We start from the raw sequence: 24,998 nt of genomic DNA on the forward strand, positions 1-24,998 counted from the left end.
TAACAAAATGACGATCAATTGTTTTATATATATATATATATATATATATATAATTAAATATATATAATTTAAATATGTACAATTACACATTTTATATATGTTAATCATAATTATATTCCTCTTGAAGATGGCAGAATTGCCATAAGTGCTCGAGGAAATCAAATTGGAATTTGGTAAGGTGTTATAAAATTATATATAACAAAATGGAAAAACTCGTTAATACACCCACTCCATAAAAAAGGAAATAAACCAGATATTAATAATTACAAAAGAAACTCACTTCTACCAGTCCCATATAAAATTCTGTCCAAAGCGTCGTCGCTAAAACAGTATACAGCTGATAATAGAAAAAGAGATAGGGAATAAAAAGGAGAATTTAGACCTAGAAAAAGTTGTACGGAACAAATATTTAATTTAAAATAAATTTTACAGAACCAGAAGATTAGAAACTCAAAATTAATTACAATATTTATTATAGATTTTCAAAAAGCCTATGGATTCCATACATCACAAGTCTTTCTTTAAAATACTAGAAAAATTTAAAATAAACAAAAAAACAATTAACATATTAAAGAAACATTTACAAATACAAAATCCTAAATTAAATTTCTTGGAGATTATTCTGAACCATTTGAAATAAAAACAGGTGTCAGACAAGGAGATGGACTTTTTCCAATCCTCTTCAACTGCACTCTAGAAAAAGTAATTAGAGAATGGAAGAAAGAACTTGAAAAATTAAACATTGCAGAAAATGTTAAAATGGGATATAAAAACAATTTATACTATATTAACTTTCGCAGATGATATCAGAATATTTGCAAAAAAAAAAGGACGAGGCTTGAATTAAAAGTCCAGAAACTAAGCGAATGTGCTAATAAAACAGGTTTACAAATTTATTTTGAAAAAACAAAATGGTTCTCCAACGATAAATAAAACAAAAAAAAAAAATACTAAAAATTCTTGAAAATCAGGAAATTAAAAGAGTATCAAAATTTAAATACCTCAGAGAATAATACCAAACTCTCTAGAAAAGGAAGCACTAGAAGAGCAAATGCAAAAAAATAGCATAAGTGTTCAACTTAACGTGAAATTTATATAATAAAAAATCACTTTAACATTAATGTTAAAATCTAACATTACAAAACAGTTATTCTTCTGGAGGCATTAATGGCGCTGAATATTTGCAAAATTTTTCATACCTTTTTAAAATAGAGAAAAGAATTTCAAGAAACGTAGATGGACTCAATTACCATGACGGAATTAATGAACTAAAAAGTGAAACAGAAATTTATAAAAATGTAGACAAAATAAAAGATACGATCAGGAAAATATGATTACAATCTTATTGACATTTTACACAATGAGCAAAACTGATTAACAAAACAAATACTTAACTTTTATAACAGTAGAACTATTAAAACTAGCTGGTTTAAAGAAGTAGAAAATTATCTTCAAACTTTAAAAATCTCTAAAACAAACCTGTTTAAATAGACAATTAAGAAAATGAATAAAATAATCTAAGTTTTCAAAGAAGAGTACAGGAAGTGGACCAAGAAAGAAAAACAACAAAGTAAAAAAATGAAAAAATATTGGGAAAACAAAAGAAGTGTGAAATTATTAAACAACGTGATCCTTAGTGATTCAGATGAACAAAAAAAATTCTTCATTTTTGCTTTCAATTAATTTTTTTTAATAGTTAATGAAAAGAATCATGTAAACTGAACACAGAAATTCTTTTAGTTAAAGTAGGAGAATTCTTACATCTTTGCGGTCTATCACTTTAAATAAAACCAAATTTATTAAATGAAGTTTTTAAAAACTTGCAACTTAATTAGTCATTCTCGCCATCATCTTCAATTTTGAAACCGATTTTAACCTTCTACTTTATTTATTTATTATCTATCTTTTTACAGGTATTTAAACAATTTATTTAAAAACAAATATAAAGTACAGAGGAAACACGCTTAATGAAAATATATTAAAGATTAAAAGAAAATACCTGCAAAGATTGAGGACCGCTAGTGCTAATATCTTGCCCTGAATTATCACTTGTGCTCAATATTTCAGCAGAATGTCTGAAAAAAAGCAAAATTAATCACTTAAACTTTTTTTTAAATATATTACTGTCTTCTTTTTATAATGATTACACTACTTCAACTACTTATATATGGAAAAACACAGAAATTCTTTCAGATGAAGCTGACATTACTACAAGAATTTCAGTTTAGCGAGCAGATAATCAGAAAAACTTTATTCAGTATAAGTTGTCTGTAATTAATAACATTTACTAGAGAAAAAAAATTTTACTTGTATAAATTCCACCAGCAACTTTGAAACTATTATTATTTTACAAACAAATTTTTTTGAAACCGCTCTCTAGTTCATTCTTTCTTTTTACCGATTGATATTCTTTACTCTATAATTCTTGTTGAGCTCATTATTCATACATTAGCCATTCAACTTACATTTCAATCAGGTCCATTCAGTCATGTGTAAGCAGCCCACTAATCTTAGGAATCTCACTCAACGATTTATAATTTTTACTTCACAAGTTCTTACAAAATCCTAGTTTTACTTTTGTACAAAAATTAGAACTGAGATCACAGGATTTTTTAACAAACTTTATTCCTTAACATGAATTTAGTAACATCGTTTTAACTTATTATAGATCTCAATTTTATTACAAAGAAAGGAAAATTAAGTTCTTATTAAGGTATTTTAAACCCTAAGACATTAAAAGAAGTAACTTGCGTGTTACATGATTATCAATTGATATAATCATATTTAATCATATCAGAAGAATATTACAGAATGACATTATTGCAGATTTTTTGTCTGAAACTTATTATACTCCTAGCAAGTTCACAGAAAGTCATTTGTAGTACACCCTTATTATCAGAATTGAAAACTTAATTGGCAGTAAACACAGTGCAACCTCCCAGCTAATACTATAACAAGGAATATGTTTAATCCATTACCAATAATACACTTAACAACTGCTAGGTATTTCTAAACGCATCAGTTTCAAGTTCAAGGAAGAAGTTTCTCATCTCCTGATTGACGATGAAAAGAGTTTACCTTATAAAACAAAGAATTCAAAACATTAGAATCCAGATCTTATTATCCAATAAGGAACTATGCCTAGAATTACAAGCAACAATTGAGCGATAACCAAGTAGTATGTGAATGATCTACTGATGATAAAGAAGGCTAGAGAACTTAAAAAATTGGTCTCTGAGGGCACATTTACAGGCAGTGGCACAAAATGGCTATCACCATCTGAATGCAATCTAGTCAATAAACTGTTCAGGGGACACATGTTACCTCAACTTTCCGAGAAGAGAACAGCCAGGCAGAAACCGAATAAGAATATTTATTAAATTAACAAATAAAACAAAGAAAAATACACGTAAACATTCACCTATGACTGTTCTGCGACTGTGTAGGTTGTTGCAGAGCAGTAAAACTGTGTCGTTTGTGATGAGGATGTGATAACACATGTGAAGCATTACTATTAGGAGGTTGAGGTGGTGATGTCGGAGAAGATGGAGCTGTACTGGAAGATGAAGTAGGAGGTGTAGTCGAGGATGATGATGAAGAGGATGGTGATGTCAATGTTGTTGAACTTGAGCTGTCTGAACCCTGAAAAAAGACAATAAATAAACATAAATTGAGAATGTAATATTTCATACTAAGGATGTCATTTTCACTAACCTAGTCCAAAAATATAAAGAGGACTTTCAATGTTACAGAAAGTTGATATTGGCAAATTGCTCTTAATCCAAATTAGTATATTAACGAATATACCTTGATTTACCTACTTTTCTAGTAGGAGGTTAAAAAAGAATACATAAATATAATAAATATATATATATATAAAACAATAATTATAATTTTATTTTATATATAATTAAGATTATACATAGGTGTTGATACCACTGTTCCAGTTCTTTGTTTATGGAGCCAATTCTGAGTTTATAAATATACAGGTTGTACTTACGCTTAAAATGCTGCATGTCAATTAAATTACTTCTTTCCTACAAAGTTCTAAGTTATAGATAAGACATAAACTTATCAACTCAAATAAAATGTTTCAGCCAGAGTAAGTCAAATTGAAATGAAAATAAAAATTATTGTAATCATGATAAAACACATACAGCCATTATTTTGACTAAAATATAATCATTTATAAAAAAAAATTACATGCATTACAATAGATGCACACACAAATAACCAAACATTAAAAATTAAGCAGATATCGTATAGCATACCTTGAATATGCACGGGTTTAACTTTGTTTTGTGTAATGATAAAGCCATTCTATGCTACTCCATTACTTAATAACATCAACTGGCATCTTTTCATTAACACTGCAGAAAAATTATGTATTTATTATGATGACAGTTAAGTTTTAGGGCAGCCTGAATAATTTGGCTCGATTAAGATCTAACATAATCTATTATGTTTCCTTTTTATAAGAGAGGAGAATTTTTTTTACTATTTACTAATGTTTTAAAATACCATGTAGAAACAAAGTAGATGGACCACTGAATATAAAAATATGATGAGAAAAGACTATATAGGTAAAAGAATTTTGTTATTTGGGAAATAGAATTACTAAAGATGTACGAAGCAGGAGCGATATAAAATGCCAAATAGCACAGGCGAAACGAGCTTTCAGTCAGAAATATAATTTACTTACATCAAAAATTAATTTAAACTTCAGGAAAGCATTTTTGAAAATATATGTTTGGGGTATAGCTTATATGAAAGTGAAACTTGGATGACCGGAGTTCCCGAGAATAAAAGATTAGAAGCTTTTGAGATGTGGTGCTGTAGGAGAATTTTAAAAATCAGGTGAGAAGATAAAATGACAAATGAATATGTATTGCGGCAAAATGATGAAGAAAAGAAGCATTTGGAAGAACATAGCTAAAAGAAGAGACAGACTTATAGGCCACATATTAAGGCAGTTAGTCACAAACTTGGTGTGCATATTCGTTGCATTGTAGAATAGGGATGTACCAGCTCGCAGTGTTGAACTAATTGGCAGCCTTAGCGTACCGGTCTAGAAGTGTTTAATATTCAACTTTATTCATTTTTTATTATTAAATTTTCCCATCTACATATATATGTACATCAAGTACATTAATAAGAAATTTCTTTTAAAATTATTGTATATTAAATATACAATAATATTAACTATTTAGTTAGAGACCTGTACTCTGTTTGTGGTTAAAAAACTAAAAACAAACTATACAAATATCAGATCATAACAAACAGAAGGGTTTTATAAAAATGGTATGATAAAAAGAATTAAAAGACTTTGTGTATAATTTGTAACAAAAAAGTTTCTTCACGTACATACTATGTAAAAAGACATTTTGAAAAGTTGCATTCAAATCTCGGCTTCTCAATAGATAAAAAAAGGAGAGAACATGTTTTACAAAATAAAAAATACAATCATTTACAAACCAGTGTTTTAAAAACTTTCTTAATTCCAAAAAATAACATTACAGCTGCTATTTTTCAAGTAGCCCATCCACTTTCAGGAAAGTTTGTAAAACAAGCATTTTTTAATGTGGTGCTACTTGGTTTGCAGATTTTAAAGTAAAACACTTGATTACAATGCATATAAGTCGCAAAACAATTAAATATAGAGTAATACAGTTAGAAAGAAATATTTCTTTGCAATAACGACTTAAAGTATGAAGAAATATATTCAATTGCTTTAGATGAGAGTAATGACGTAAATGGTAATGCACAACTAGCAGTTTTTGCTTGATGTAAATTAGGTAATATAACGAAAGAAGAGCTAATGAAACTAATAATGTTGAGAGGGAGGAAATGTACCATTCTTGATTTTTTAAAGAATTTGGTAATGGATTTAAAGAAATGGATATTGACCTACCGAAAACTGTTTCTGTAACAACAGATGGTGCACCCAATATGGTGGGAAAAAATATTGGTTTTACTCAGCAGCTTAAGCAAAATATTAGACATTCTCTGGTTGAATTTCATTGTATAATGATAAGTATAATAACCAGTAAGTTCTATGTGCGAAGTAACATGTTAAAAAACATTTCCAATGTAATGCTGATTGTAATAATTCATCAACTTTATAAACGCAAGAGGTCTTAATAAACAAGAATTTGCCCAATTAATAGAAGAAATAGAGAGCCAATATTCTGGAATTTTGACATACAACAATGTTCGATGGCTTACGGTCAAGTTATTAATCAGTTTTTCAATTTATTAGAAGAAATAAACCTATTTTTGAACAAAAAAATAAACAATAGTTATGAAGAATTTTCAAATATAGGTTAGTTAAATGATTTAATGTTCTTAGGTGATATCGCTCAGCATTTCAATGAACTGAATAAAAAACTTTAGGGAAATGGACAAATTGTATTAATGATGTTTGAAAATGTTAAAATATTTATGACAAAACTTAACATTTTCACTAGATTTGGAAATGAAAATCGTAAAATAGTTTCCTGTTATGAAAAAATGTTCAAAACACAATAATTTTTGAAAATATGTTTGACATTCAAGAAAATGCAATTAAGGAATATTTAATATTTATTCAGGAAATAAAACAAGCTTATCAGGAGATATTTAATAAATTTAAAAGTTTGAAAAATACATTTCACTTTATTTTATATCCATAATAAACAGAATTCAAAAGAACAGAGTTAACCGATTATTATTATTTTTATAATGTTTATAATACTGCTTTTCCTTTCTTTTTTTAAAATTATATTTACTGTTTGCATTTCTTTTATATTTAGGTTTCATTTCCGTATTTATATTTACTTTTATTAATTACTACATATCACTTAGATATGATGATGATTATCAGTTAGATATGTACTACTTGTGTAGTAAAAAATTAAAATGTATATCTAGTTTTAGATTTTTACTTTTTACAAACTTGGATATTTTCTCTGTAATTTTATTTCAATGATTGTTTAATACAATCATTTTATAAATTCAAATTACCGCAGAATGTTGAGTGTTTGAAGAATGTGTAGTTGCAACTGTTCTTGTGTGATCAGTTGGTATAAGGGGTGTAGCATCCTCTGTTGTAGGTGTTGGAGGTGCGACACGAGATGGGCCAGGCTGACAGCTGAATAAAACAAAGAAAAAATAACACATTACAATTTACAAATAATAATTTCAAATTTTTTATTTCATGTAAGCAATGTTATTATTACAAAAAAAAATTGTATTATTATATACTTTATCATTTTAAAAGACAAAATAATACAGCAATTTATAAAAACAAAACCATGAACAAAATAATATTTTACTTACTTAGTGGAAAGCTTCATTAAAGCACGTCCTACGCTATTCAATTCAACAAAAGCTAACGGAAATATTCCAATACGATCACCTAATTTACCTTCTGCCCAGTTCTCATCAACTCTTCTGATAACTGTAATTACTTCACCCTAAAATAAATTTAAAAAATGTCATAGTCGATCACCAAAATGTAAATTCATAATTTTTCATAAAATATCTATAGATAATTTTGTACAAATAATAAGAGTAATGGTTTTTATCAAAATTTATGTTAATATTTATTGTTATCTTTATCACAGATAAAGTACACAGTTAAGTTAATTAGGCAGAATAGTGTGATGAAAGTTTAGCTGTTTTTCGATGACAGTGCGATTAATCCATCAGCTTAATTTGATATTCACGGTATGTAATGATAGTCACAACCAACTAACAACACACCTTGAATGTTCTTTGTCACTGGTCAAAACAAAGTTTCATGACTTCATTTTTAATCAAGTAAGTGGTTCTTTACATAAATTTGATAGAGAATTGTTAAATCTACCAGTATATTTAACCATTTTATTTCATTTATCTATAAACAATAAAAAATATTTATTATACATTAATATTAACATGAGTAACCGCAGTAATTGTGTACAGTTATTTGTTCCAATGTTTAGACAAATGTAGTACATTATTTTTTATTTTCTATACAAATAACTGCTATTAAAGATTATAAATGTTTAATTTTAAGTTAAATATATTGTTAATAGTGCTTCATAATGATATTGGTTGATTTCAATATAAAGATTAGATATGGTATTGTTTAGTTGAATTATTCTTATTTAGTTGCTCATAAGATTTAATTACCAGAACTTTTCAGAATTCTTAAATATCATTACTTATTCATTCATTTAAGAAATATGCAATTTTTTATTTCTTTATCAATATTATAAAATTCTATTACTTAAATGTACTTTCAGAAGACTGAAATTTTTTATTATAAATGCTAAAAAGTTTGATAATTACAAGTAAAATATAGAATTTTTTTTTGGCTCTGAATTATTTATTATTGAAAAAATGTAACAAAATATGATAAATAGCTTACTTTATTAAATGTTAAGCAACCTTCTTCATCATCATTGGTCATACGAAAATCATATAAAGCTTTACATTGTGGTATATGATTTGGTAATGGTGTCATTATCTAAAACAGAAAATACAAAATACTTTTAACAATAAATGTCATACAATTAAAATCAAATTAATGAAATCAGTTTATAAACTTGGCGTACAAATAATTTTTTTCTTTTTTTCTAAATGGTATTAGTTCTATTCATTAACCACTTAATACCAATATGTATCATTATTCTTAAAAGAAAATAGCTTAGAATAATTTTGTGTATGAATTCAAATAGCAAAAAAACAATTAACTGAAAAAATAAGGAGAGGTTACTCTCTCAGAAAAACCAAAAGCGATTCTTAACAGAGAAGTCTGCAATTTAATAACAGATGTTCATATCTAAACCATAACAAAAATAATTTTAATGCTTTTTATCTTATAAAAAGTCAGAATGTCCAAATTTAAGTATCTGTTTGCTTAAAACTTTTAAGTGGAATCTTTTACTAATATCTTTATTGAAACTTGAGGATGATATAAATTTACCCAGATAATTCTATTACAAGATAAGCAATAAAGATTAAAAAAAATTAACGTCATATTTTAGAGCACTATAAATCATGAGTGGGAGGGGGAAAAAATAACACTACATACATCAAAATCACTGGTAAACTGTTCTTCAACTACCAACTACTTCTAAACAGAAAATTTTATTAAATTACAATTTTCTTCAATAAATGTATAACATAATTTTTTGTATCAAGTGCTACATGAATATAGTTACATAATTATTTAAACACAGGCAAATAATCACTCAACTGAGATGTTTTACTTTCAATTTATCTCTCTGTTTGAGGTAAAACTAAAGTAAAAAGGCTGTTGCTTTAATGATGTCCATTACAATTTGTACCTACATCTCAATCTTTAACTGTTTCATTGTTTATACCAGATTATTTATGAACAGCATGCATAACCTAATTTAACAAAATTGATGAATGTTCTAGCCAATATTCCAACTAAACAAAGATATTTGCACGACTGACATTTTAGCAACATTTATTTCCTAAGTAGATATATTTTCCAAGGGCTACTCTCTTGATTTTTTTTTTTTTGTAAAAGTAAAATTTATTAATCCATTTACCCTTTTGGCTATTATGTATTTTTTTTTAATTACAATCAAAATTCATTTTATAAAAAAAAAATCTCTAAGCAATGAACATGAAGAAAATTTTACGTATACAACTTTCCAAGAATTTTTTAACATTTCAAGCAAGGGTTCCTCCTCCATACAGATAATAAATAAGATCAAGTACTTATAGGAACTCTGAGTAATACTTCAAATTATAAGACAAAAACATAATATAAGATAAAAACTAAGTGGATTAAAATTAATAATAATTTAAATATAAACACGTAAAATATATTCACATAAGTATTATTAATTAAATACTACAAAAAAGGCCGGCCTGTGGTACACCACAAAAATGTTACATGGTTTATGTTTCATTACTCATGATTTTGTTAAATGTTTTTGCCAATTGTAACTAAATAACAAGAATTTAGCATACTAACAACAACAAAAAGCTTCAAAATCCTTAACATTTATAGTTGTTTCTTGAGTTGTGATTTTTTAACACAGCTCTAACCCCAATGTTTTCCTTTTTATCCCCAAAACATCAACATAATTTTAAATAAATATTTATAATAAAAATTAAACAATAAAAACATTATACCAAAAAAATCAAAATGAAGAAAAATAATGATAATCTTAAATTTGATTCAAATTTATAACGATGAGCGTGAAACAAAGTTCAATAATTTTTTTTAAAATTGCAACAAAAATAAAGCAAGCAAATGCAGTTTGCTACTTTGTTCCGGTTTGCCAAGAAGTGCTTTTTCATTCTAAATAAAAATGTGAGCACATACAGCAAACCAATGCATCACCGCTTCTTGATCTGGAAGATAAACACATTAAATAATTAACTTCACATAAGTGCATTAAATATAAAAATTACTACAAAATAACTCAGAAGGCACAATTGAAAATTATTTTGTACACAATTTATATACGCATTGATAAGATGCAGAAAAACATGTTTTTTTTTAAATTACTATTTAAAAAGATAATTTTTCAACTGTATTTTAAATAAATTGATCGAAAGATTTTTCAAACGGTTTGATAATTTATCAAAAATGGCAATGGAAACATATTAAGACCCTCTAAAAAACCAAAGTATTGTATTGAGTTATACAAACAGAGCTCCATTGTCTGGATTGGCAGGGTTTGATATTGCTATTTTTTTAAGAATAAGGAACTCCTTTTTAACAAAGGAAACTAAAAACTATGATGCTACTTATTAACAAAACCTTATGGCAAACAGAAAAACTTTAAAAAAATATAAATAGCAATAATGATAACATACAGACTACTCTGAAGTTTAGGAAAAATAAAATATCACATTTTCTAGATATAAAAATAACAAAACATACCACAATGAATGTAACTACAAAACATTTACACATAACAGGTGTTAGTTACTACATAGATCAACTATCATTATCCTATATTTCGCAAAAAATGTTAATGAAATCAAATCCACAATCAATCAAAAAATGCTTACTTTGGTACTCCCATTGTTCAGAGTTACTCATCTTACTGATCCAACATCCTCATTCACACAACCTAGGGACATTGCTGTTCTCTGAAGGTAACATCCCAATCTATAGGGAAAGGAAAAAATGACAGCCTAAAATAGATTAATTATTTTGCCCCTTGCTGATGATAATTTTCATTAAGAATATAATTTATTCTAATCGAATATAGCCAAATCCAACAACTACATAAGTATACCGATGAAACTGTTCTTATGAAAGAATAAGAAATTCAAATTCTCAAATTAAAAGATAAGAAAAAAACAACCTTCATATTAACAAGTAATACCCCAAGATTTTAGAACGTTTAGTAAAGTCAACAAGACCCTTCTGAATTGATAAAAAAATGTACAAGACAAATGTCACAGAAATGGCCAAATGTCACTTGAAGATAAACCTTGTTTGGTTCGCTCCTTGATGAAAAACATCCAGAACAGTATGAAAATGTTCAAAAGGTGCATGATGTCATCATGTTTGATTATTGGCAGAATTGGAGGAAGTAACTGGAATTTACGGGATTTCACGGCAAAGAATCCTAACTGAAGATCTGAACATGAGAGGTGTTGCGGCAAAATTTGTTCCACGACTGCTTTTTGAGAGGGAGAACTGTCTGAGTGTGCTAGAAATTAAAAGAATAGAAACAAACTGATCCGAATATTTTGTCAAGTTATAACAGGGGATAAATCTTGGTGTTACAGCTATGATCCTTAAACAAAATAGCAGTCCAGCCAGTGGAAGAGACCTTCATCGCCCAAACCAAATAAAAAGCACAGCAAATGAAATCAAATGTGAGGTCCATGATGGTTTGTTTTTCTGACATCAAAGGAGCTGTTAACATTGAATTTGTTTCTCAGGGAGCCACAGTGAACCAAATATTACTATCTGCAATTGCTAAAACAATTGCATGAGGCAGTGAGAAAAAACTACCTGAATTATGGCAATCAAGGGGAATGGCTGCTTCATCATGACAATGCGCCTACCCAAACAGTGTTGAAGATCAACCAGTTTTTGACAAAAAATGGCATGGCAATAAAAAATGGCAGTTTCTCAATCTCATTCAACCTAGCCCCCTGTGACTTCTTATTCCTAAAAATGAAAAAAAAATCTAAAGGGAAAGTGTTTTCAGGACATTGAAGAAGTTAAGAAAAAAATTGCTGAGGCACTTAACAGCATTAATTCAGAAGAATATAAAAAATATTTCAAACAGTGGAAAAATTGTTGGGACAAGTGCATATCAATGTTGGGACAGTCTTATTTCTGTAGCCAGTGACGGAATTATAACAACAAAGTAAAAGAATTAATTTTTTTTCTTTAATGAAAAACTTTAATTGACAATTATTTTAGTTGACCTTTCACCTCAAATCAGTTTGGTGCAAAGTACCAATTAATGTCATCAGGTCATTTTTGGTCCTCTATTAGAATATAAAATTTGTTTTGTTTTATTTAATATTAGCATTTATGCACACATACTCAATTTTTTTAATAGTACAGATTACATGTTCAATCAAATACACTATATGACTCAGCCTTAGATAAACTCAGGCCTATGATAAACGATGTAAAAGATTAACTATTTGCATTCATATGATATTATGATGCACACCCACAAGACTGTAAGTGGGCTAATTATAATGTGAAAAAAACCAATTAAGTGATAATTTAACTAATTTATTTATTTATAATATGATCTTAACATTTTAATGATCAATGAGGAGAAAATCTGAAAATTTATCATATAATCACATAAAATCTAATTATTGATGAAACCAACAAAGATAAAAATGTATCATAACCTTTTTATATAAGGACACTTGATAACTGTAAAAATTAACTAATACAGTTTTACAAGCTGAACATTAAAAACAGACACCCACTACTTCAAAAAGGGAGAATATTCCATTTCCATTAAGAGTTAACTGAAAATAAACTTCATATTATGAGTAATGCAGCCAAAGAGGAAAAAGTTCATTCCATTTAATACTGAACATTAAAAAAGAAACAAAATGCTTTTTCCACTTGAACAACCACAAACAATATCAACTATTGTTGATGATTCACCAATAACATAATGATAACACTTGACTGAAGTGAAATCATACCTAACTTTTAAATTATATAACAATAATAATAATATCTGATAATACCTGAACATAACTTAATGGGAAAACACCCATATTTCCTCTACATTCGCCATGATACCAATTGTTATCAATCTTTCTACGTAATATTATCAAATCACCTTCTTTAAAACTCAGATCACTGAAAAGAAAAACAGCCAATTAAAATTTAACAAAAAAAATTTTTAAATCATCAATAACCCTTATAAAAATTAATGCTAATAATTCTCTGAGATCAGAATAGTAACAATTAATGATAAACAGTTTTGGCATGGATGGTTAAAAGAAAACTTTTTAATTATGTAGTTTTTTTGTATAACATTTTGGTTACAAAGAAAAATGTTTAAATTGTTTTCTTGAATAAATGATATATTTTATTCATTCGTAAAAATTATTATTTTTTTCATAAAATTTTATTCGTTTTGAAGAATTTCAGTAACATAATTAATATTATCTAGAAATGTTCTATCAATTACAATTTGACAAAAAAAAAAAAAAAAAATATATATATATATATAAAACATGTCATAAAAAGGTCACAAATTAAAGCATCCAAAGTTTGTTAATTTAGTAATTGATGGAACTGCTGAATATAAAACTGAAAGGAAAGACACAGGTTAGAATATATAGAAATAAACAATTAATGATTTAGCCAATAACAACCATGTCAAAATAAAAAAAACTAACTTAAACGAAAGGAGGAGAGAACAGTATCAAACAAGTCAAGTGACAGATGACAAAGAAAAATTTAATGAATTAATTATAACAACTGTTTAATTTTACTTATCCTAGAACTTTACATGATATGACAAAATGTGAAATGTACATAAGAAAGAATTACTAAAGGAATGTACTATTTCCTTTTTATCTACCAGTAACATACTACATACAGCGAAATGATTCTTAGTCGATATAAAGTTTACATTTGATTGCTCAACAGAAACTCTAATAAAGCTCAAGTTGTGCCTTTCTAAAAAATAAGCATTTAACAAAGCTAATATACTCTGCACATAAAAACAAATACGTTCAGTTATTTTCTTTTTATGGCAAAAAAGTAAAGCACATATTGGGACTCATTATAGATTTGAAGCTGAACCTGAATGTGCTGACAGCAGTGTGTGTGGATTGGTATAAGAAAATTCAGTAACAGTTTAGTTATTAGGAAAAAGGGAATAATGCATTCTGATGATAATATAATAATCTGCTGATTTGTTCCTATAATTCCCTAATCCTTTTTCACTTAACTCTAGTGACATCCATGGTAGAATGATAGCACCTTAATTATTTAAAAGTACTGGAAATATATGCTATTAAATAATATCACTTTCATACTTACACATTAAGCTTATGCGATGAATTATTTACTAAAAAAATTAAAAATTCCTTTATATATAAAGGTGTCCTAAAATGAGCTGACATTTTTATTTTTTTAATAAAACATATTTTTTATTTGATAATATTTTTCGTTTATTGGAAAGTAATGACACGGAGATTATGCGCGATACAAAACATCTGACAAATGAGCGCTCCTTGCTTGTGTATGGCCTTGGCTGCACATGTTCTCACTCTTCTGACAAAATTTTTCAAAACATGTGAACATAATTGCTGAGAAATGTTGGCAATGTTATGCTGAATTTCTTCTTTGAAGTTCTCATTTGTTTTTGATTTATTGAAGTACACATCATCCTTAAGATAACCTCAAAGAAAAGAGTCCAACAGTGTCAAGTCATACGATCTTGATGGGCCAATTCACATCACCTCGCTGCAAGACAACACGACCATTAAACCTTTCTTGCAATAACTGCACGGTTTCACTGGCAGTGTGGTATGTTGCACAGTCTTCTTGAAATCACATGTCTTTCACACCTGTGTCATCAGTTTTAGGTCATAAAAAGTTTGAAATCACAATGCTGAACTCCACTGATGGTAACGGCATCTTCACTTTCATTTTCAAAGAAATAAGGTCCAAATTAATCCTCCAGCCCAAATCCACACTAAACTGTCAGGATGTATAGGAAGTTGTTCCATTTTTTTGGATTTCCTGATCCCCAAATTTGATAATTTTGTTTATTGACAAAGCTGGTAAAAAAAAAATGTACCTCATCACTGAAGATGATTGACTTCAGTGTCAGTCATCTTCATGACTGAAGATGAACTTGTCAACTTGTTACATTGTTAATTTTACAATTTCTACACTTGTTCATGTGTACTTTTCCATAATTTAACCTCCATGTTTATTGATAAAAGCATATTGTATCTACTCTGATTTTACCACAAAACAAAAAAAAAAATGGTAGCAAATTTAAAACATCAGTTCATTTTGGGACACCCCAAAACATTGCAGTAATATTAATTTTTAATGTATTTATACTAACACTATCATATTTAATTGATTTGACCAATTTTATATAAATATCTGACATTGTCCTTTGACTGAAGAGTGCAGAAGTGAAATCTTATAAGGCTGGAGAATCTTGACTACAAAATGTAAATGTAATAACGATCATGACATATTAACATACAAGATCGGCGACATAAAATGGCATTATAATAAAAAAGTGCCACTTCAAAGTTAAAATGCATATCGGAACTAGACTTTTCTTTCTTTTTCCTGTTTAGCCTACGGTAACTATCGTTTAGATAATACTTCAGACGATGATATGTATGAGTGTAAATGAAGTGTAGTCTTGTACATTCTCAGTTCGACCATTCCTGAGATGTGTGGTTAATTAAAACCCAACCACCAAAGAACACCGGTATCCACGATCTAGTATTCAAATCCGTGTAAAAATAGCTGGCTTTACTAGGACTTGAATGCTGGAATTCTCGACTTCCAAATCAGCTGATTTGGGAAGACGTGTTCACCACTAGACCAACCCGGTGGGTTATCGGAACAAGACTGGAAAGATCTAACTGTCTTTATGACTGCAGTTTGATTCCTCTACTCTTGGACAAATAAATATCGATGAGGAAATAAATGAATGTAAGCAAGAATAACAAATGTCAACAGAGAATCACTGTTGAAATAAATGATCAAAATTAGACATTCGAAACAACCAAATACAATGTATACTTATTTAAAGATGTTATCATCAGTTATCTTAATTAGTACCAAATTAAGTAATAAAGAATTAATTTTAAGTTCTAGAGTAAGATGGTAAATGCAACCGTTCGACCTGATGGTTTCACAATATCTAGAATAATATTAGGAATGTTTCAGAGAAGAAAAACCTGGGGAAATGGAAAGTGTAAAGAGTAAATGTCAACAGTCACAGCCAAATTTAATACAATGGTTTCATACATCGTCAATATCAAAGTGTTCCGTGCAGTTTTACCGCTGGCTGTTGAATTTTTTAGAGGCTAACAACCACAACAGTCAATGCCACTTAAAAAAATATAAAGTAAACAACAACTTTTTTTGAATTTCTTATGACAAAATACACATGAGTCATACCGTACCATACCCTTACGATATTAATGAACAATGGTGTATGCAAAGAACATTAAAACTCAATTTCACCGATGGTGCCTGGTACAGCAGGCACCAAACATGTCAACTTATTTGGATTACATTTACCTAAAGGACACTGGTTGTAAAATGTAGTCCTGTATGGCTATAAGATGGGGGAAACCAGAAATTTTATTTCACAAAAAATGATTGCAAATATACTTTCTACAGTTCATTTACACAAGTAACAATAACAAAAATAAACAAATCAACTGATCGACAATATAGGTCATTAAATATTTATCAGTGACATTTATTTATTCTAAAATCATTATTAAACCTTACCCAGGCATTTTTGAAAGATAATCGTAGACCGCTCTAGCACATGGCTGACCTGTAACCTAGATACACAAAAAAAAAATTAATATTAAATTTTAATTACACAGACTATAATATGTAAATAAGTAAATGTATTCTGTTATAAAAAATTAAGTTATATATGTTCCCAATTCATAAATTAATTAAGATAAATATAATCAATTATTTTACAATTTATTTACATGAATTATAGTTTTATTTGTAAGAATAAATAAAACTGGTTGAACAAAAATAGTACAGAAATAAGTCAATAACAATTGACTTTTTTTATCATGCATATTTTGAACAGATAGAATCAATGTTAATTAATGGAAAAACAGTAATACAAAGTTAAAAAAAAATTAACACAATGTGAAATTAACAACCTTAATCAAGTCAATACAATAGTTTGCTTCTTTTTTTTCTTTGTCTTCAGTCATTTGACTGCTTTGATGCAGCTCTCCAAGATTCCCTACCTAGTGCTAGTCGTTTCATTTCAGTATACCCCCTACATCCTACATCCCTAACAATTTGTTTTACATACTCCAAATGATGCCTGCCTGCACAATTTTTTCCTTCTACCTGTCCCTCCAATATTAAAGCGACTATTCCAGGGTGCCATAATATGTGGCCTATAAGTCTGTCTCTTCTTTTAACTATATTTTTCCAAATGCTTCTTTCTTCATCTATTTGCAACACCTCTTCATTTGTCACTTTATCCATTCATCTGATTTTTAACATTCTCCTATAGCACCGCATTTCAAAAACTTCTAATCTTTTCTTCTCAGGTACTCCGATCATCCAAGTTTCACTTTTGTATAAAGCTATGCTCCAAACACATACTTTCAAAAATCTTTTCCTGACATTTAAATTAATAATAAAGAAATTAAATTAATAGTTTCCTTTAAGAATGATTAACTTAAGTAACAATATATAACAGATAGCAATTTCTAATATGTTAATACAAACAAGAGCATTAAAAATCTCTTCATCTACACCTACAAAAACTGTGAAAAAATAGGCATACAGATAAACATAAATATGACATGGCTTATAGATAAAATAAATATTTAGTCCTCACAAAAAATATTATTTAATGTACAACTTGCTAATGCTCTTACGTTTGTCTTCTACTAAGAACATTCTACAACCAGGAAGAATTTATTTTTTATTCTATTTTACCATTTATACTTATACAAGTAGCTTAATTTTGAAAGAATTTTCAACTGAATCTAAATTCAAGGATTCAGATTCGCGCACCTGGATATGGTCACACATTACTGAAATTTTTTATACATTTTCCCCAGAAAAAATTCAATGTTATGGTATTTACAGAAAACACCAAGTTATCTTAGTAACATACAGGAAATTCATCCACTGTTTAAGAAAAATCAGAATTGGAAATAAAACTTTTCTGCAAGTTAAATAAGTTATTTCTATAAATCATCATGAGGATGCTGCCTGCTATACTGTTTTAGTTTCTCCACAGTAGGAGGATTTGCACAGACAATTACATTTGAATACACCCACGGGAGAATGTACAAGGTTTGGCTATTAAATAATGAGACTAATGCTGTAAAATATTTTATTTTAAATTTATACATATTTAGTTATTATTCCCTTCAATATATACTCCTCCTCTATCCCTACAACGCTCCATGCAAATTTTCCATTGTTCAAAACAGTGCTGGAAGTCTTCTTCTGTGAGCTCTTTCATGACACATACCACTGTTTCTTTCAGTGCTTTTAACGGTCTGAAATCTTGTTCCTTTTAATGCAGATTTGACCTTGGGAAACAGATAAAAGTCACATGATGCCAGGTCAGGTGAATAAGGCAAACGGTCTAACACTGGGATGTTATACTGCTAGAAACGTCTTGACAGACAATGCAGTGTGAGCCGGTGCATTGTCCTGATGAACCCATGACTTGTTCTACAATTCAGATTGTTTTTTTTCTTATTTATTCATGGAGTTGAGCAAGGACCACAAGGTAGTAATGTTGATTAATAGTTTGACCTTCAGGAACCCGGTGAAGGTAGTACACAATCCCATGAATATAAAAAAAAAAAACAATCATCATTGCTTTGAATTTTGATTTACTCATTCAGCTTTTTTAGCTCTCAGTGAAGTTGGGGCCTTCCAATGCATGGACTGATGCTTAGTTTCTGGATCATAAGTGAAAAACCAAGATTCGTCACATATTATCACTCTTTTCAAGAAGTTTGGGTCAAGTTCAATAGCATTCACAGTGTCCGAACAAACATTTTCACAAGCTTCTTTTTGTTTGATTGTGAGAACTTTAAGCACCATTTTCGCACACACTTTTTGCATGTTAAAATTGTTATGTAAAATTTGCCTTATGTATTCTTTGTCAATTCCTAAAGTTTCAGCAATCATATAAATGGTTAACCGACTGTCAGATTGGATCCGATTACCAATTTTTTCAATATTTTTATCCACTTTTGACATGGAAGGGCGATCTGGGTGAATATCTTCTTCAATGTCTTTTCGGCCATCTTGGAAATGCTTAAACCTCTCAAAAACCCATGCACATGATAAACATTCATTGCCATATACTTTTTTTAATAAAAGATAAGTTTCAGTAGCGGTTTTCCCAAGCTTCATATGAAATTTCACAACTTTGCTTTAATAAAAAAATTATTTTTTCGGCAAAACAAAATAACATATGTTATCCAAACGAAAGCCACGGCCAGACTAATATGTCTACAGAAACTGGAGTGGCAAAAATTGAAAGAGAAGGCTTCGCATTACACAGCTGTCGGGTCATACGAATTTGGCACATGCACAGTTCTTTTGTAGCAGCATTAGTATCGTTATTTAATAGCCACACCTTGTATGCAACTAGGACAATATTCAATAGTCAGTACTTTCAAAATTTGGCATGATTTCACAGATAAAGTGTTGAAGCAACTGGCATTATCAACCAGCCTGTATTAATACTTGTATTATTCTTCAAATTTTCACAGGCAGAGTAACCAAATTTTAGAAAAGAGCACTGGTTAGAAAATAATGAATTTGTTTTGTTTCTTATACTGTAGATACTTAAGACATTCATTCCTGTTCATGAGCACTGCCGAGTGGGTTTAAGTGTGTATTTGGTTAAGAATTGAGTAGTTACACACACAACATTTTAAGTTTTTTTCTAGAATGAAAAACTTGTAATTAAAACTGGGATCGAATGTTACGGTTGCTAGTTATAATTTTGTACGCTGTAAAAGTGTACCCGTGTCATTTAACTTTGATAACCTAAGGAAACAGATTACTTAAATTTGGTTTTGGCTGATGAAATTTTACCTTACTCTATTTTTCAATTTCAAAAAAATCAAAGTTTCATGAATTGTGGGACTATACAAGGGATATAATTATTAAACACATTGTATCCATGATCAAATTCAATATTATTATTCTAATCATGTTACCAATGTAAGTTAGTACAGTTAATTCAACCATATTTACTTTTTGATTTGATGAAAAACCCAATAAGCTGGATGACTTAAAAGCATAATACATTTGATGTACATTAACTGGAAGTAAGTTCAATGTCTTAGTTTTTATTTATACATAAAGTATTCGCAATTTTAACCTCTCAGATTATTTTTATTTATTAGACTGTAAAAATAAAATTTAAATGTATTTATATTTATTCTTGATTAGTCCTACAACTACAGCAGTGAAATGTTTATTAAATGAGTGATTTTCAGAATAATCTCTCTCTGATCATACGTTATGATATAACAAAACACTGGCTTGTAATAAACAATAAAACTGAGTGCATAAAACATAAGCAGCATATTATTTTTACATTTATTCATCATTTTTTCTAATATATAAAATATTTATAAGAAATTCCATACATGCATTCTGGCTGGTCTGTTTTAACCTAAAGTCAGGAGCCTTCGGAATTTGGATTCATGAGCTTGTACTATATGTTTTTTGGGGTTGGGTCTCTTTAGGACCACCTAAAGAGACCCAATCCAAAAAAATATACTAAAATATTCAACAGATTTTACATTTTTTTTTTTTTTTTAATAGTAAAATTTGACATTAGAAATCAATCATTTTAACCAGAGAAGATAGTTTATACCACAATTTCATAGGCGACTGCAGAAATAAATGTTCAATGTCATCAACTTCAACTGTTGTCAATAAAAGACTAGAACATGTGTCATCTACACTAATAATTTTACAAAAGCTATCAGATTAGCAGTCTAGACGTTACTTAGTCGGTGCAAGAAACACATTCTAAAATAATTCTGATGTGTGCATATAATTCATTCACATATAATAGTTTAACATAAAAACTCAATCTAATGAAAAGTCCTTTATATATATATATATATATATATATATATATATATCTAAATAACAAACACTTTATAAAATAAGTATGGCTGGCTCTTTAATTAAAGAAATGCATGCTGTTAGAAAAAACTTAGTTTTATCAATAATATAACAATTTGTTTTTAATCCTAAACACTTCTGCTGGCAATAGGTAAATTTTCAAATTATAGGACATAAATGTTGAACCACCTTTTGTTATAATTTATTAAAAATCACACTCGATAAATGGTTATAACTAACAATTAAAACTAAAAAAAATTCAGACATCAGATATAAAAAGACAATAAGAGAAAAAAAAACACATTTCATACCTTGTTTGGCACATGAATAGGAAGTCTAGAAGAAGGTTCTTGACCGGCTACAACTGATACAGGTAAATTATGATTATGGTTATGATTATGAGAAGGTTGGGAAATTGTAACACTTGAACTTCTAGAAGTCGACGTATTATTATCAACTAAATTCGAAACAGTACTACTAACACTAGATGATGCAGGAGGAGGAGGAGGAGGTGTACCATGATGGTGGTGGTGGTGGTGATGTAAACTGGATAATGTATAATTATTTGGTGAAGACATAACAGCCGATGACGATACACTACTGGATGGTGGTAATACTGAAGAAGGATCAGAACTGGAAGGATAATTTTGTAGCGATGATGAAGTGGAGACGATCACACTCGTAGGTTGTGATGAAAATAACTGATCGTGTCTAGCTACCGATTCACTATTTGATGCGGACGAGACAGCTGTTGTGCACAATGGTGTAATAGATTGATCTAATCGTATATATGATGACTGTGATGAATTATGTAAAGAATGATGTAGAAAAGGATGATTATGCGACATCGGGATTTGCGATGATATCATTGGATTTGATGTTACTGTGGCTAATGATGGTGGTTGCGGATAATAAGGTATGGCAGTTTTAGAAGCTAAAGAAGAAGGAACACAAGGAGGTTGAATGACCGAAGACGATGATATGTGACTTGCCATTAGATGATGTTGATGGTGGTGATGATGCATAATCGGCAAAGAAGACGGTTGCTGCCCTCCAGAAACCATCGGTAACCGACTCGGTGTATGTTGAACAGAAGAACTCCCACCACCACCAGAATTCCGTTTCTTTGGCGCTGCATTTCTCATACCCTCTAAAATTCTCATCAATAAAACATTCGGCGGTAAATCATCAATTTTCACATCAACTAATACCCGACATTCTGGACAGCGTAATTCTTTATGAGTCAACAATATTTCTTCTAAACATTTTTTGCAAAATGTGTGCTGACACGGTAAAACTTTACTAGAAGTATCAAGACGCTCTAAGCAGACAGAACACTCTAGCAAATCATTTAACATCCACTCATCCATTTTGATGTCAGTTAATTTTTTCACTACAGTTTTACTGAATATTCAATATCTAGATGTTTATAAATAAAAGTACTAATGATAAAATCTTTGTCAAGGATTAAAAATAGAAAATACAAGAGTGCTGAGCTTGCCGAATTCATTGTTAGTCATCTTCTGTAAAAAAGAACAAAACAGTAACAAGAGAAATTAAAAATTATTAATAAAACATATAAAATTATTAAAATAAAAAACACAGATTACAGAATAAATTACAGATTTCAAAGAAATTCTCATCCATTAATAGTGCATTTTCATGCCTAAAGCTGCTCAAAAGTTTAAAAATATGAATGAATCAACAATGTCACAAAAAAGAGAAGTCCCACAACTTCCTCCATTGTGTAACAACTACCATTACCACTTCCACATGATTAAAATAATCATTAAAAAAAATGATTAAAATGTTTTGTGGCTATATAAAAAAAAAAGTAAGAATTGATTCTTGGAAATAGAACAATCGCATAAAAAGGCAATTCTTTATAGATCTTTTTCTGTATAAATATACTCTTTCACAAAATAAGGATCACGATAACTTGAGACATGGAATATATATACAGTCTTCTATCAAAATGTTACAAGAATTAATCAAAACATAAATGACTACAATTTGTAAACAAATTTTACTAGCCACACAAAATACAATGGGACCACAACTTTTGTTATCTGAAAAAGTCCAAAAATATCAAAATAGGTGGTATCCATGACCAGTTATACCAACGATAAAATATTTAAAAGGTAATCTTTTCCTGGCAATCCCATATAAATACCATTAAAATCAGTTTAGAACGTTTTTAGAGATTCAGCATAAACCAAAAAAAATTATTTATTGTTAGATTCTGATCAAGGAGTTTGAGTGGATTACATCCATATGAATAAAAAAATTAAAAACCACAAGTAATATTTGCATCTCTGCTAGTGAACTGTCATCATGTGGTTTATTTATTACTTTTTTAAGCATCAAATTTAACAAGTTAATCCTCTATGCTCTTCATTTAACTAAGAACAATATACTCTTGGTCTTTTGCAAAAACATTTTTGCCAAGATTGATTACAGCTTTAATGAGTTTTATTATTAAAATAAATTTTTTTCTTTTACGGAGCAATTTTTTTTTTCAGTAAATTCAATTTTAAAAAAGTTTTCATTTATTTTTTTTTTTGTCATGAAATGTTTTTCTTACATTCAAGAAGCATAATGAAATTTCCATGCTAGTACTCTTTTTAAACATGCTTATCATATAAAAAGTAATATATTATGTACCCTGAATAATGTAAATAAAAGCAAATTTTAAAAAAGCCCTTAAAGCTAGTAATTTCACAATACCAAGAAAATTCTTTCATGAAGAAACAATTTTAAAAATAAAAAGATGTGAAATACCAAAGTTGAAGTTATCAAAAAAAAATATTTCCTCAATGTTAATCAAACAAAAAGGAAAAACTAGCAGGGTGTGATTTCTGATCAGATGGATATCTATTGATATTTAATGAGAAGAATTTATATTATTTGTTGAAGAACATTATATTGCTTGTTTTCATAGTTTACAAAATAATTTGATCCAACTAGTAGACAGCATACATACCTCAATAAAGACAAAAATAATAGAGAATAAACTCTTACAGTTATAAATAATTTATTAAAAGATGATTAAGAAAAACCTAAAAGAAATGGTAAAAACATATCAACATTGCTGGCAACTACAACCTAAGTTCAACAGATCTTATTTTAATAATAAAAAATACATTCTATAATAGATAAAATACATACATAATGCATATAAAATAGATATAACATAAATAAAATTAATAGACATAAAATAAAAACATATTAATTACTTATGCATTTAGCAAACATCTACTTTCATTAATAATATTTGTTAATAAACTGTCATAAATGTTTTATATAATATCTTAAAAACAAAAACAAAATCTAATGATGTAATCAAGTAAAACGTTTACTCTGTAATGATGTTTTTCATTGTCAATTTCAACAAATATGAAAAATTTTCACATGACTTCATTTTATACACCACAAAATTAATAAATAAATAACAATGTGACACGCATAAGATAAATCACACTGACATGATTACTTTTGATAACCGTGTCCATTCTGTCATTAGAATATCTATCCCTCAGTAAATGAAGCATAAAACAAGATTACTTTTACAAAACCCTTACTTGATTTTACACAATTACCTAAATAGTCAGGAAAAATAATATTCTAACAGGAACAACAGAATAACTCAATTTGAAAT

General features: G+C 28.6%; 1 protein-coding gene across 1 annotated transcript in view; it reads right to left on the reverse strand.

Annotated features, from left to right (window-relative positions):
- POSH (SH3 domain containing ring finger posh) overlaps positions 1 to 24,998 on the reverse strand; it is an 82,544-nt gene that overhangs the window by 42,872 nt on the left and 14,674 nt on the right. Inside the window, exons 2-9 of the mRNA XM_075378872.1 lie at positions 21,652 to 22,863; positions 16,967 to 17,022; positions 13,201 to 13,315; positions 8,393 to 8,491; positions 7,318 to 7,454; positions 7,003 to 7,129; positions 3,422 to 3,642; positions 2,000 to 2,075 (exon numbers count right to left, since the gene is read on the reverse strand). Of these exons, the coding sequence (XP_075234987.1) occupies positions 2,000 to 2,075; positions 3,422 to 3,642; positions 7,003 to 7,129; positions 7,318 to 7,454; positions 8,393 to 8,491; positions 13,201 to 13,315; positions 16,967 to 17,022; positions 21,652 to 22,710 (1,890 nt within the window). The 5' untranslated portion in view covers positions 22,711 to 22,863. The remainder of the gene's footprint in view (positions 1 to 1,999; positions 2,076 to 3,421; positions 3,643 to 7,002; positions 7,130 to 7,317; positions 7,455 to 8,392; positions 8,492 to 13,200; positions 13,316 to 16,966; positions 17,023 to 21,651; positions 22,864 to 24,998) is intronic.

Source organism: Lycorma delicatula, chromosome 11 (genome assembly GCF_047948215.1).
Source record: "Lycorma delicatula isolate Av1 chromosome 11, ASM4794821v1, whole genome shotgun sequence".
In the NCBI taxonomy this organism is placed as follows: Eukaryota; Metazoa; Arthropoda; class Insecta; order Hemiptera; family Fulgoridae; genus Lycorma; species Lycorma delicatula.